General features: G+C 37.2%; 1 protein-coding gene across 1 annotated transcript in view; it reads right to left on the bottom strand.

Moving 5' to 3' along the window:
- Positions 1-14,912, bottom strand: part of TMEM131 (transmembrane protein 131) — a 238,002-nt gene that overhangs the window by 135,068 nt on the left and 88,022 nt on the right. Inside the window, exon 3 of the mRNA XM_042981230.1 lies at positions 10,331-10,371. Within this exon, the coding sequence (XP_042837164.1) occupies positions 10,331-10,371 (41 nt within the window). The remainder of the gene's footprint in view (positions 1-10,330; positions 10,372-14,912) is intronic.

Raw genomic sequence — 14,912 nt, 5'->3', positions numbered from 1 at the left:
TGGAATATAGACAGAAACCAAAGAACCAAACTTTCTTTTGAATGAACAGACCTACAATGCAGATGATGATGGAAGAGGGCAGTGGAGAAGATGGAGAGAAAGGTAAAGAACATAACACACGTAAATTCTGAATATAGTATTTTTGACCATATACATTCAAACTAAAAATAAATTCTAAACACTGTACTTCAACTAGTAGGTTTGTTTTTCATGGTGGTATGAGTTAACCAATTTGAAATGAATTTGTTTGTATTCTAGGATTGAGAAATCAGGTATAAATTCTGTGGATAACTGGAGCCAGGTTTCTCATAGCTGGAGAAGACACAAAAAAATATACAGAAAATATGCAGAAAAAAGGGACAGAAGGAACACTGTGGTGGTGTATTAAAAATGGAGTTATTGGTAACAACTCATGGTTTTGAATATACATAGATATAGAAAGAGATGTGTGTGTTTGTGCACACACACATACAGAAACATTCCTAACTCTCACTAACAAGACCCAGAGACAACGACACCCCAGCAGCAATGAGTACACATAGCACACAGATCTTAGTTTGTAAATATCCTCCACTAAAATGAAGCAGAAGTCTCTGAATAAATAGGATATTCCAGGGCTTGGGCAGGAAAATTATGAGGTAAGCCTAGAACATCTTGATGTTTCAGAAAGTAAGGAAGTGTTCAATGAAAGGGGACATGTGAAAAGCATACAGAACAGACCCAAACATATATGGTCCATTGATTTTTAGTGACTGTGCTAAGGTAATTCAATGAGGAAAAGATAGTCTTTGCAAAAAATGGTGGTGAAATAACTGGATATCTACACCTGCAAAAATGAAGTTTGACCTTTACATCTTCCTTGCACTAGAATGTCAACTAATAAACACAGAAAGAATGATAAAATTAAAAAAAAAATCACCAGAGCAGTAATTTCCAGGCAAGAATCACCAGTGAATGCTGTAACTAGTAAGAGTTTGATGCCAAACAGCATAGTTACATGGTCTCAAGGTACTTTTTGGAGAGGTATTTATAAATTACAAAAGAAAAATCGAACAAAGAGACATCATGTACCTGCTGATAATCAGACGGACTGGGCAGGACACAAATTTAAGTGATATTCCTGCCAAAAACACATAATCTGAAATGAAACATGAGAAAACCCAAACTAGGATGGTGGCCACTACTTATAAAATGGCCCCTACTTAAAAAAAAAAATGTCAAGGACATAAAGAGACAAATCAATTGTTGCACATTAAAGTTGAGACTAAATAGACATGAAAATTAAATATGACCGATACGGACTTGAGGCTTGGATCAAAATTTATCTTCTTTTTAAAATAAAAATTGTCCCAATAATGGGACAACTGACAAAGTCTACAGATTAAAAAATACTATGTGTGTTAGTGTTAATATACTGATTTTGATATGTATACTTTGGTTTTATAAGATAATATCCCTCTTTATAAGAACTATACACTGACGTTTTTAGGAGTAAAGGAGCAACATCTATATCTGATTCTCAGAAAATTTAAAAAAAATGCTTACATATACATTACATGTATACATAGGACAAACAGGGGAAGGGAAGGAAGAAAAAGGAAGGAGAGAAGAGGTAGAGGGGCAGATTGTGAATGATAAGGCATATGTAAAATATTAAATAAAGTGGGAATCTAGGTCAAGGGTATATAGGAATCCTTTGTACTATTTTTGCATCTTTTCCCTAAACTAAAATTACTGCTGGGGTACCTGGGGTGGCTCAGTCAGTTAAGCATTTGACTCTTGATTTTGGCTCAGGTCATGATCTCACAGTTCGTGGAATGGAGCCCCACACTGGACTCTGTGCTGACAGCATGGAGCTTGCTTGGGATTTTCTCTTTCCCTTTCTCTCTGCCCCTCCCCACCTCAAAATAAATAAACTAAAAAATGTTTAAAAAATAACTAAAATCACTGCAAAACAAAAGGTAAAAAATTAAATATAATTTGAAAAATAAAGTACATTTCTTATAGACGGCATATACTTGGATCTTTATTTTTTAATAGAGTCTGAAAACTGGTATTGAAACCATTCACATTTATTATAATTTTTGATATACTTGATTTAAGGCTACCATCTTGCTATTTGCTTTCACTTTTTTCCATCTGCTTTTTATTCTTTTTGTCTTCTTCATCTGCTTTCTTTTAGATCAAGTATTCTTTTAGTATTCCACTCTGTCTCCATGACTGCTTTATTAGCTAGATCTCTTTGGGTTGTTTTTCTTTTCAAATGATTTTAATATATCTTCTAGTATTTGTTTCATCTTATCACAGTCTAACTCCAAATAATATTATACTACTTTACATATGTAAGAGCTTTACAACTCAATTACCCCTCCCTTGCCCTTTGTACTGTCATCATACGTGTAACGTATACAAGCTATCAATCCCATAAAACACTGTAATTACTTTTGTTTTTAAAAGTCAGTTATCTCAAAACAATCTTTAATGAGAAAAAAATGTCTTTTATATTTATCCACATATTTTCACCTTTTTGGTGATCTTCATTATTGTGCTTAGAGCTGTGTTTTCACCTGTAATGGTTACTACCTTCAGAATGTAAAGAACTTCCCTAACACTTCTTATAGTGACAGTCTGCTGGCTGCACATGTTCTCAGCTTTTGTCTGGAAATGTATTTGTGGAGGATAATTCTGCTGGATATAATATCTTGGGGGTTGACAATTTTTTCTTTTGATATTTTTAAGATGCCATTTTGTTGATTTTGGGTTCGTACTGTCTTTGATGACAAGGCACCAGTCATTCTTCTCTTTAGTATCCCTACATGTAATTTATTTATTCCTGGCTGCCTTTCAATTTATCATTGGCTTTCAGCAATATGAATACTATATGACTTGGTGTGGTTTTCTTTGTTACTTTTGCATTGGGTTTACTGAAGTTCTTCAACAGCCTTCCCCGCCCCCCCCCCCCCCCCATTCCTTGGAACTCAACTATATGTGTGTTAAATTGCTTGCCATGGTATCACAGGTCACCAGGGGTTTGTTTATTCTTTTTCCAGTAATTTTTTCTTCCTGTGCTTCAGTTTGGGTTGTTTCCATCACTATGTCTTCAATTTCACTTTTTCTTTTTTTAATGTCATCTATGTTGCTGTAAGTGAAATTTTCTACTTCAGAAACTGTATTTTTCAGCTCCAGAGGTTCCATTTATTTTTTCATAATGTCCATTTTTCCTTATTCTCATGTTTTCCTTTAAATCACTGAACACATATAATAGATGTACTAAATTCCCTGTATGCTACTTCCATCATCTCTGCCATTTCTAGGTCTGTTTCTATTTTTTCTTTCTTGATTATGGGTCATTTTATTGGTTTTCTACATCTTCAATAATCTTTAATAACGTACTGGATTCTATTACATTATTACTATTTTAAGTTACTTTCATTTCCATATGAATTTCAGAATTGGTTAGATTATAGGCAATCTCTACTGTGGGGATTTTGATCGGGATTGCATTGAAATATATAGATCAATTTGGGGAGAACTGACACCTTAATATTGAGTTTTCTTATCCATGAAGACAGTATTCTCTCTCCACTTATTTGTAGGTTTTCTTTAATTACCCTCAGTTAAGGTCAGAGTACAGGTCTTGCACATCTTTGGTCAGACTGATCCCTAGGCTCACTGGCTGCTAAATCTACCCAGAATAGTCCTTTGCCTAGGAAGCTGGGGCACAGGAGGCCTGTCACTCAGCTGCTAAGCACACTGAAAATGCTCTCCCAGGACACAGGGCTGTGTAGGAAAAAGGGACTGCTCTTTTCACCAGCTGCCCATTCTGATCATCCTTATTTGTGGGAATGGGGTAGAGGAGAGACAAACTTCACCTGATTACCACCAGCCACCCAAAATAAGCCTCTATAGCATGAAGCTTATGGAAAATGAGATCTGCCAGTGCTCGCTGGTGGCCAAATCCAACTGGAATAGCTGTTCCATCCCAGTGAGGTGGGAGAGATGGGGAACATCCATTTGTCTGCTGAGCCCACTGAAATAGTTCTTAGCAAGGCAGAGCTGCAGGGTGATGGGTGCAGTCTCTAGCTTAAATACTATGGCTTCCCACTGCTCTTACCAAGTTTATATAGATTTTGTTGAATAAATATTTCTCAATTCATTGTAAGTCCCTTGATCAATCTCCAGATATTCTGTTTTTGCTGATTTTAATCATCTTAAGAAATGCTTCTTATGGGGAGAAGTCCCCAAGCTGCTCACACCACCATTCCAGAAATCTCAATTCTGTCACACTTGTATTTAAGGTGAGAGTAATATGATACTTTTAAAAAATAAGTGAAGTAAATTGGCCTACTCAAAGGAGCTTACCAACATCTGCTGCTGTGGTTTAATGCAAAGCGAACCATACCTTTACTTAAGCTCACTTCTGATACGCTGACTTCCTATTATCAATTTACTACATTCTTTAAGATTTATGCAAAGTAGTACTTTTTTTTTTTTTTTTTTTTTGCATATATGTCACTTCATGTGCAGCTAAAAGCTCCAGAGTTAGAAAATAAAAGTACAAACCCAAATGAAATCTTAAAAAACAGCTTAAGGACATTCCCTTTAGCTTTTTCAAAAAATTAAAAAATTTAAAACTGCAAGTGTTAGCAGACTTTATCTGCCATTGAGATATTACCAAGTTTGGGATCTAACTACAATTTTCTAGAGCTTATGGTTAACTGTAGGCAACCAAAACAGTTGTACCCAGCAATAAGCAAATTATACAGTCATTAAAGAATCCCAACAACCCTTAATTTGGAAAATATTTCCCAGCCCAGTATTTTGGCTTAATTCCCAGAGATACCAGAAAACATAAAGATTAGAAGACTCTGGTTCTTCTTATGAACATTAAGTGCGCACGTGCACGCGCGCGCACACACACACACACACATATATCCTTCTTACTAAGTTGTATATACTAACATTTTTCAGCTCTGATAACAACAATATTAATACTAGTGTTGCCCCAATGCAAGACTTCTGTACTAACTGTTCCTCTGTCTGAAATGCTCTTCCCTAAGACTTTCACCAGGTAAGCTTAAACATCATTTCAGAGAAACCTTCCTCAACATCCAAAGTTAAGAAGCAATGGAGTCCTGCCTATTCCAAATAAACTCTAGGTGAGTTTATTTATTTAGTGACTTACTGTCTGTTTCCCCATTGGAACACATGCTCTATACCAGCGCAGGAGTCTTGGACTATCTTGCCCATCTAGCACTGTAGCAGATTTAAAATACGTGCAAAGATTCTCTGATAACTCCCCTGGCCTTGGAGGTAACCTCTTATGAATGGAATATGGCAGAAGTGATAGTGTGACTCCAAGACTCAATTACAAAAGACACTGTGGCTTCCTCCTTGTTTCTCTTGCATCACCTGTTCTGGGGTCACCAGCTGTCATGATGCAGCAACACTTAAGCAAGCCTATGGAGGGTTCGACACGGTGAAGAACTAAGGCCTCCTGCCAACAGCCAGCAAAAACTAAGGCCTTTTGCAAGAGTTCCATGAATGAACCATCCTGAAGAGGATGTAGCACTCCCAGGCCTTCAGATGACTTACAGCTTTGGTTGATACTTTGATTGCCATGTCAGGAAGGATCCTGAGCCACAACTACTTTGCTAAGATGCTCCAAAATTCTTCACTTCCAGAAGCAAAAAGATAAATCATGTCTGCTGTTTGAAGCTGCCAGGTTTGGGGGTAGTTTATTATATTACACGGCCATAGATAACACATACAATTACCGAGTCACCAGTTCTTATAACAAAGCCTAGCATACGCAAGGATCCCAGCAAATGTTTGCTGAATGACTGAGCAAATTATCAAATACCCACAACTTGTATTCATATAACATTTTAAAGTTTATAAACTACTGTTACCCAAGCAAATATTTTCATTTGATCCTCACAACAAATAATGCATAACCTTATATCATATATATATCAGGCCAAGAAAGAATCTTCCCCAGTTTACAAATGAAAGTCATGCTCAGAGCAGTTAGACAGTTGTTTTCAAGGTCACACAGCCGGTAAACAGAGAACTCAGGACTTCTGATGCCTAATCTTCCACCACAGGGCTCCACAATCCTAGGAAAAGTCATCCATAAAGGATGGCCTCATGTCGCAAAATATTAAATCATTACTGGTACTCGTTATAATATTGTGGTGTTCAACTCAAATAAACACTGATGGAACACTATATGCACATTCTCCACCATCGTATCATAAAGGCAGCACATGCTTTCACTTTTAAACAAAGTATTATTATGTAATTGATAACTGTATTAAAACAAATTAGAAAGCATGAGCTGGAACATAGGAGAGGAATAGAAAAAAAGAGTATTCTGGAAAATTCTGTTTTCCGTGGTTTTACTTCCCACAATCCTGTGGTCGTGAAAGCAGTAGTTCATTCCCTTTCATTCCCAGAAAGCCCTTGGAGCCAAGCCTGCCCCCCAAAACTAATGCAGATGATAATGGTGTGTGGTGAGGGAGAGGAGGGAGAAGAGGCAGGAGAGGAAGAAATGGTGGCCAGAGGCTAGCATCTACTGTTGTACTGCCATACAATGCACTAGCTACAGAATCATTTGATTAGCTGATCTTTTCATGATACAAATTTCCCTGGGGCAGGTTAAATTCCACTTACAGAATGAGAGTTTTGACTCAAGAGATCATGTACAAGCAACGTGGGAAAGGATGGGGCTGAATCTACTGGCTTACTGAAAAAGCCAGAGAGCAGGTAGCATGTGGATTGTAAAACTGGGGAAGAGAAAAAGTGAGAAATTGATGCAAAAATGACTACAGAAGGTCAAAAGACAAAGGGTCCCTCCCAGCAATCTCTAAAGCTCAGTGGACACTGACCATGTCCCTGAGGAGAGAATGGTGGACGTGGCACACTCCAGAGATGGAGACAAGACTCTGGAGTCAGAAGCTATGACCTCAGCTATGACCTGGGCCTGATGATGCAAGTGAGGCACATGCGTGTACCTTATGTACCTTGATCCCTGCAATTAAACCCATTATAAACATCCTTCTCAAGCGTGCTGCTTTCTTCCACAAAGTAGGCTGTGTTTTGTCACTTCAACACCTATGCTTTATGACCTCATCAGAACGGGTGTCTTCAGTGCCCTTCAAGATGCCTGCAGGCAGGGGCTGTGTGCATAGTCCCTGCACTGAGCAGATACTTTCAGAAACTCCCAGGAATGAATACTGGCTAAAAAAGAAAATCCAGGGAATACTGAAGGATTCCATACTTGCTATGCAAAGAGAGTGAATGCAACATGGGGCTGGCAAGATGATGAATTTTAATGAAACTCTGCCACTTTAACCATCAGCATATCCTTCGGTTCTAAGGGTCTCAGCTGCCTCGTCTGTTAAACGAGGGGCTCAAGAAGACCATCTAATAGGGTCTTCTGTACTTAGAATATTTAATCATATGATAACTTTCATTTTACTCAAGTTTTCAAACCCAAATGCTGGCACTTTTATAGAATAGTTTGTTTTTAAACTGAAAACAAATCACAATTTCTGTTGTTCTACAACTATACATTTTATTTACAACGTCTGTTCTACAACTGCACAATTTTGTATTTTCATTCACATTTTATTTTACATATACGTGTTCATTAAAGTTATTCTTACTTAGAGAGAGCTCTGGCAGTGTTTAATTTGTGCAGCACTAAGTCACATATTTTAAAAAATGGCTAAGTCCCTTCAATGTGGAAGCTATGTTCTAATCATCACATGCCTGGTATGTATGGAGACTACTTGCTTTTCCATGTCACAAATGTTTTAAAATGACTTATTAAGCGTGATTCATAAACCCTGTTCTTTAGTTTAGTTTTTAGTTAGTTGATATGAGGCTCAAAATATAAATTTAGACCTGTATGTTGTTATGGACTGAATTGGTACCCCCCACCCCAATTCATATGCTGAAGCCCTAACCTCCAATATGAAAATCTTGAGAGGTATTTCGTTTAGAGAAGGCCACAAAAGTGAGGCCCTCATGATGGCATTAGTGCCTTCAAAGCAAATGACACCAGAGAGCCTGCTTCCATTCTCTCTCTTTGTCATCTGAGGATAAAGAGAGACAGTAGCCATCTTGTAAGCCAAGAATAGAGCCCTCACTAGGGAACCAAATCTGCTGGCATCTTGATCTTGGACTTCCAGGCCTCCAAAACTGTGAGAAATAAAAGTTGTTTAAGCCACTCAGTCTATGTGGTATTTTGTTACAGCATTCTGAACTAAAACATATGTTTAGTACCTAATCCAGTTTCAAACCCATAGGGTATGCATACCAGTTTGAATCAAGTGTTTATCCAGTTCATGATCTTGGTCAAAACAAAACAAAACAAAAGTGTGACAGTTTTAAAACATATCTGCAAATCATCTGATATTCCTGCTATAGATAAGTGGGGGGTCATTCCCCTCACCTTATCCCTCACCCCCATGTCTCTCTACTTCCGCCATGTCTTGAATCAAGAACCACCTAAATGACTGAACAACAGCATCTGACAGAGGTAACACTATGACTTCAGAAGGCAGGTTGAAAAAACAAAAGTGGGTTCTCTGTGGGATGTTCTCTTTTGAAATCCAGTTATAATCCTGTGAGGGAGCCCAAACAAGCCTTTGTGAAAAGACCAGGCAGAAGGGCCCACATGTAGGCATTCTAGGTGACAGCCCAGCTGAGGTCCCAGGCAACAAGCTAGCATCATTATGCAAATGAACAGGCCTCTAGCTCTGGAGTCTCCCCAGCAGAGGCCCCAGTCATCATGGAGCAGAGACAAGCTATCTTTGCTGTGTTCTTTCTGTCTCAACTCTTTACAGAGTCTGACAGCATAATAATATGATTGCTTTACGCTAGTAAGTTTGGGTAGTTTGTTAGGCAGATGTAGATCATAGGTAAGTGGAACATGAGATCAGAATATAATTATGTATTGATGTAAATTCTTCATTATATTAAGAAAATACCTTAAAGCCAAATCTTGATCATGGATGAATAACATCATCTTCATAAATGTAGCCAATATAGTTTCATAGCTAATTTCCTAACTGCTGCAATAAAGTATCATGGAAGAAGCCTAAGATAACAGGCATGCTTTTCTTCCCACCAGTTTAGCTCTAAATGAGTCAGAGTCTAGGTTCTTAGATAGCCCAGCCAAGTCTAGCATCAGGCTAGATGTGAAGTAGTCCAGAAACAATCCATCCTTGTGCCAAAGATATTTGGGAAGGGGTAGAGGGATGGAAGAGTGGCATTATGCTATATAATCATAAGAGCAGAGAAGTCTACATCTTACTGTAGGCAGTGGGTGTATCCTTTGGTCAGGGTTCATGGGTAGAGCCCGTCCCAACAGGGCATATATAAAATTAGGGAGATGGACAAAAATGGGGAAATAGGGCCACGTTATTGCAGATATGAAAGAGTGAAAAGAACAAAACCAGTGAATACTGAAGGAGCTTCATTTTGGTATTTATGAAGTTAAACTTATGTAGTCTTAATATGTGCTATATCTCTCTCAAAATAAAGTTCTTTGCTGATGCAATCTGCACTTCACTAGCCCTAAGGACATTCAAGGTTATCTAATTCACAGATAGCTCACATTGTCCTTTAAAAACCAGGTGCAGAACCTCTGGCCTGGAAAGGTTATGAGGATAGTAACTTTCTTTTACACTAATAGATGTGAAAAGCTACCAAAAGACCAAAGAATTCAGATGTGAGGAAGACATCTTCAAATTCACAAGCATGTACATATTTTCATAAAACCTTAGGGTAAAATAACTCCCTTGTTTGTTATCATAGAGGAACTGGGTTCAAAAGTGTTCTCTTTCAGTCACAAGACTGAGTTTCACTGCTCTGAGTTCCTCCTCCGGGGGCCTGCAGGCGGACACCCTGTAACAACTGAGGGCAGCAAGGGTCGGTCCATGAAAGGCAGCAATAGCCACAAGAAGTCACCAGGGACTTACAAAGCTGATCCTCTAAGAAGCAAGGGGGCGTTTCACCCCTCACTGAGGGTAACACCGTTTCGTATACAAGGAAGAGAAAGGCTACGCAGTATATCACCTGCAAATCCAGATTTAAACCTGGTTTGCCATACACAGTACTTGAAATAACATGATATAATGTGATTTATAAGTTGCTTTTCCTTCTTCACCAAAAAAGTTGGTGCAAGAGAAGGACAGAATTGCTGGAATCCCCCAAAAAGAACTGAAGTTATGTTATTATCTTATCAAATACATAAAATTTTATACATTATAATATATATATATATATATATATATATATATATATATTCCTTCCTTACCTTTTCTGTTGATACGAACTGAGTCCAAGTGTTGTCTCAGTCTGTAAAAGGAAGAAAACCATGACAATACTGAAAACAAATCTTTATATTACAGACATAGAGAACATCCAAAATATACCGTAGTTTCAACTTTGATCTTATACTCACTCAGATTTCCAGGTTAAACCTGATCCCTAAATCATATGAAATGATTTGCCACATTATGTAATTCAAATGAGAGAATAATTTGGGATTAGATTTTAAACACACATGGAAATAATACAATGTAATGTGATTGATTTTTAAAAGCTTGCCCAACCAATATATCCTGTGAAAAAAGTCCTGTCTATAATCACTTTGTGAGGTTACTTGTGCCTCTCACTGCTCTCTGCTTACCAGCTATGTCATGGGTGCTGGGGCATCACGGTTCCTGCCATCAGGGAACTGAAGGTTGTGGGGGCAGAAGTAGGAGGAGACAGTCTTTTAAAACTAAATAAATATGAAAGAACTAGGAAAATATTGGAAAGGTTGTTGTGAAAGAGCACAAATAGGTGATGTGCTTCAGTATGTCATGAGGAAAGGCCTGTGTGAAGAGATCATATTTATGTTAAATGTGATAAAGTGTAAAAAAGAGCTGTGTGTGGAAGCAGGGCTGTGTGGTAGTGGAGAAAACAACATGCACAGAAGTCCTACTTGAGGAAAGAGCCTGGATGTTGAAGAAACAGATAGTAGGTCAAATTGGATGGAGCTGGGCTGGGCAGGGGTCAGACCATGCTGTGTCCTGGTAAGAAGTCATGGTAAATTTGGAACATGTTCTATCCTAAATGCAGTACAAGGGGTCTGTGGGAGTAAGACAGACAGAGACAGACATGGTCTGATTTAAGTTTTAAAGATACTATTCTCTACTGCAGTGTAGAGAGGATAAAGGGGAAGACAAGAGAGAAAGCAAGAAGTTGGTAGGCAATTGATGAAGATAGGTTCTTAATAATGATATGTGAGAAAATGCCAAAATCCTAAGGAATACTGTCAGTGAACTTATGCCAAAAGGAGTTAGCTTCTATGTTATAACTAGAAAAAGCAGAATTGTGGCGTTATTTTCCCCATTAATATGTATTCTTTTGAAATGGTATTTTGAAAAATGAATACAGGGGAAATATGGTAGATGTGGGAAAACGTCTTTATTGTTTGAAAGTGAAAGCTCAGGTGCAGGTGAAGTGTCAGGATGTCTGTAATTTTCTTTAAATTCTGTAATTTTCTTTAAATTTCTTTAAATTGTTTCAGGATTATGACTTGCATGTGCATGGAAGTATGTGTGTATAATAAAGGAAATATGGCAAAATGTTAATAACCGTTGCAGCAGTAGGTAATTCATTCTCATCTCTTCTATCTCCTGTGCTTAAAAATATGTCTAACTTTTCAGGATGCCTGGCTGGCTCAATTAGTTGAGCATCCAACTCCTGATTTCATGGTTCATGAGATCGAGCTCTGTGTTGGGCTCTGCATTGACAGCACGGAGCCTCCTTGGCATTTTCTCTCTCTCCCTCTCTCTCTGCCCCTCCCCCACTTGTGCACACACTCTCTCTCAAATAAGTAAACTTTATGTATGTTTAACTTTTCGTTATGAAGATTTTAATGATGGGAGCAAATCACATATCTGGTAAAGGGTTAATATACAAATACATAAAGAACCATTACAATTCAACTTTGCTACTGATAAACAGCAAACAAACAAACATGATTAAAAAATGGTGGACAACTTGATAGACCTTTCCCCAAACAACATATACAAATGGCTAACAGGCCCATGAAAAGATGCTCAACATCACTAATCATTAAGGAAATGCAAATCAAAACTACAATAAGATACCACTTCACTCTCGTCAGGATAGCTACTATCAAAAAACCAGAAAATAACAGATGCTGGTAAGGCTGTAGAGATATCAGTACCCTATGCACTACTAATGGGAATGTAAAATGTGGTGTTGCGATGGAAAATAGTACGGTGGTTCCTCAAAAAATTAAACATAGAATTACCACATGATCCAGCAATGCCACTTCTGGGCATATACCCCAAAGAACTGAAAGCAGAAAGCAGGGAATCAAACAAATATGTGGACATCCATGTATATAGCAGCATTGTCCACAATAAAGTTGGAAGAAATCCAAGTATCTATCAATGGATAAACGGACAAAATGTGGTTTATATGTACAATAGAACATTATTCAGTCTTAAGAAAAATGAAGGAAATTCTGACATATGCTACGACATGGATGAACCTCGAAGACAAAGTCAACACTTACGCTAAGTTAAATAAATCAGTCACAAAAGGACAAATACTACATGATCCTATTTATATGAGGTACTTAGAGAAGTCAAATAGAGATAGAAAGTAGAATGGTGGTTGTCAAGAGTTAGGGTGAAGGGAATGAGGAGTTACTGTTTATTGAGTACAGAGTAGTTAAGGTTTGGGATGATGAAAAAGTTCTGGAGCAGGATGGTAGTGATACAAAATCAAATATGAATGTACTCAGTATCACTGAACTACACAATTAAAATAGTTAAAATTATAATTTTTATGTTATGCATATTTTGCTACAATTTAAAAAAAAGCTATAGTAATGAAGACATTGTGGTACTGCCATAAAGATACACAAATAGATCAATGGAACTGGAGAAAGGCCAAAAATGAACTCATAGATTTATAGACATTTGATTTTCAACAAAGGCATCAATGCAGTTCAATGGAGAAATATGTATCTTTTTAGCAAATGGTGCTGGAACAACTGGACAAACTTATGTAAGGGAAAATAAGCCTTTATCCTTATGTTATACCATGTATTCAATTACATTTATACAGATCATAGATCTAAGCATAAAAATTAAAATCATACAGCTTCAACAAGAAAACACAGGAGATTATCTTTGCAATCTTGGAAACAAAGATTTCATGAACAGGACAAAAAGACACTAACTGTAAAAGGAAAAAAACTGATATACTGAACTTCATCAAAAGTTTTAAGATGCTCACCAAATGACATTGTTATGAAAATGAAAAGGCAAACCATATGCTGAGAGAAAATATTTGCAAATCACATATTTGATGAAAGACTTGTATAATAAACATATAAAGAACTTGTGAATCTGAATAATAAAAGCCACACAATTTTTAAAAATAAGCAATTATACAAATGTCAGTTAAGTGCATGAAAAGATGCTCAGTATGTTATTAAGGAAAAGCAAATTTAAATTGTAATGATATACTATACCCCTATTACAATGTCCAAAACTGAAAATGTAACAAGAGTTGGTGAGAATGTGAAACAACTAGAATTTCCTTACACTGCCAGTGAGAATGTAAAATAAAACCACCACTCTAGAAGAAGCTTGGCGATTAAAAAAATTTTTTTTTTAACGTTTATTTATTTTTGAGAGAGAGAGAGAGAGACATACACACACACAAAGTGTGAGCAGGGGGAGGAGCAGAGAGAGAGGGAGACAGAATCCAAAGCAGACTCCAGGCTCTGAGCTGTCAGCACAGAGCCTGAATGCGGGGCTCGTACTCATGAACAGTGAGATCAGATCTGAGCCAAAGCCAGACACTTAACCGACTGTGCCACCCAGATGCCCCGAAGTTTGGCAATTTTTTACGAAGTTAAACATATGATGATGCCACTCAACTCCTAGATATTTGCCCAAGAGAAACACAAGAAAAACACTTATACATGAATGGTTACAGCAGCTTTATGTTTATAGCATGTTGATAGCAGGTCAATACTGGTATAATCCAAATTTCCATCAACAGGTGAATGGATAAATGAAGTGTGGTATATCTATACAACGGAATACTACTCAGCAATAAAAAGAATAAAGTAAAGACTGGGAACCTTTTTTCTTAAACATTTATTGTTTTACAATAAATATATTATTTTTAAAAGAGCAGAAAGTAACATTTGAGAAAAAAAAGAATAAACTGATGATACACACAACATGGATGAATCTCAAAACAATTATGTGGAGTCTGAGCACCCCCCCCTAAAGTACATTCTGTGTGAGTGCATTTATATAAAATAGTTTACAATATAAATTGATAGTGACAGCAGATCAGTGATTGCCTAGAGACAGAGGTAAGGATGGACAGATTACCAAGGGATACAAGTAAACTTTTGGGTGTGATGGATAGGTTCGTTATCTTGATTGCAGGGATGGTTTCACAAGCGTATAAATATTCAAACTCTTCAAACTGTACATTTTAAATATGTACAGGTTATTGTCTGTCATTCATACCTTAATAAAGAACGTAACCTAAGAATTCTAGAACATGCAAAACTCTGTGGTTCTCATGTGAAGTTGACCGAAAGGGAACTCGGAAAGTTTATCACCCATGTACACTTTCTTAAGGGGGAAAAATCTTCATGAAGACAATCTGGCCAACAAGATTACTCATGAAGAATTGCAAATGAGGAAGCTGTCTTGTGAAAGATAGGCAGATGGTCACGGTAAAGGAACTGTGGAAATAAGATTAGAAAAGCAGAAAGTAAATGTTGTTTTTGAAGTATAAGCCACAAAATAGAAAAATCATTTAATTATAATAAAGAATAAAAA

This window comes from Panthera tigris, chromosome A3 (assembly GCF_018350195.1).
Source record: "Panthera tigris isolate Pti1 chromosome A3, P.tigris_Pti1_mat1.1, whole genome shotgun sequence".
Taxonomy (NCBI): domain Eukaryota; kingdom Metazoa; phylum Chordata; class Mammalia; order Carnivora; family Felidae; genus Panthera; species Panthera tigris.
The sequence above is the reverse complement of the archived record's forward strand: the minus strand, read 5'-3'. Positions and strand labels throughout refer to the sequence as shown.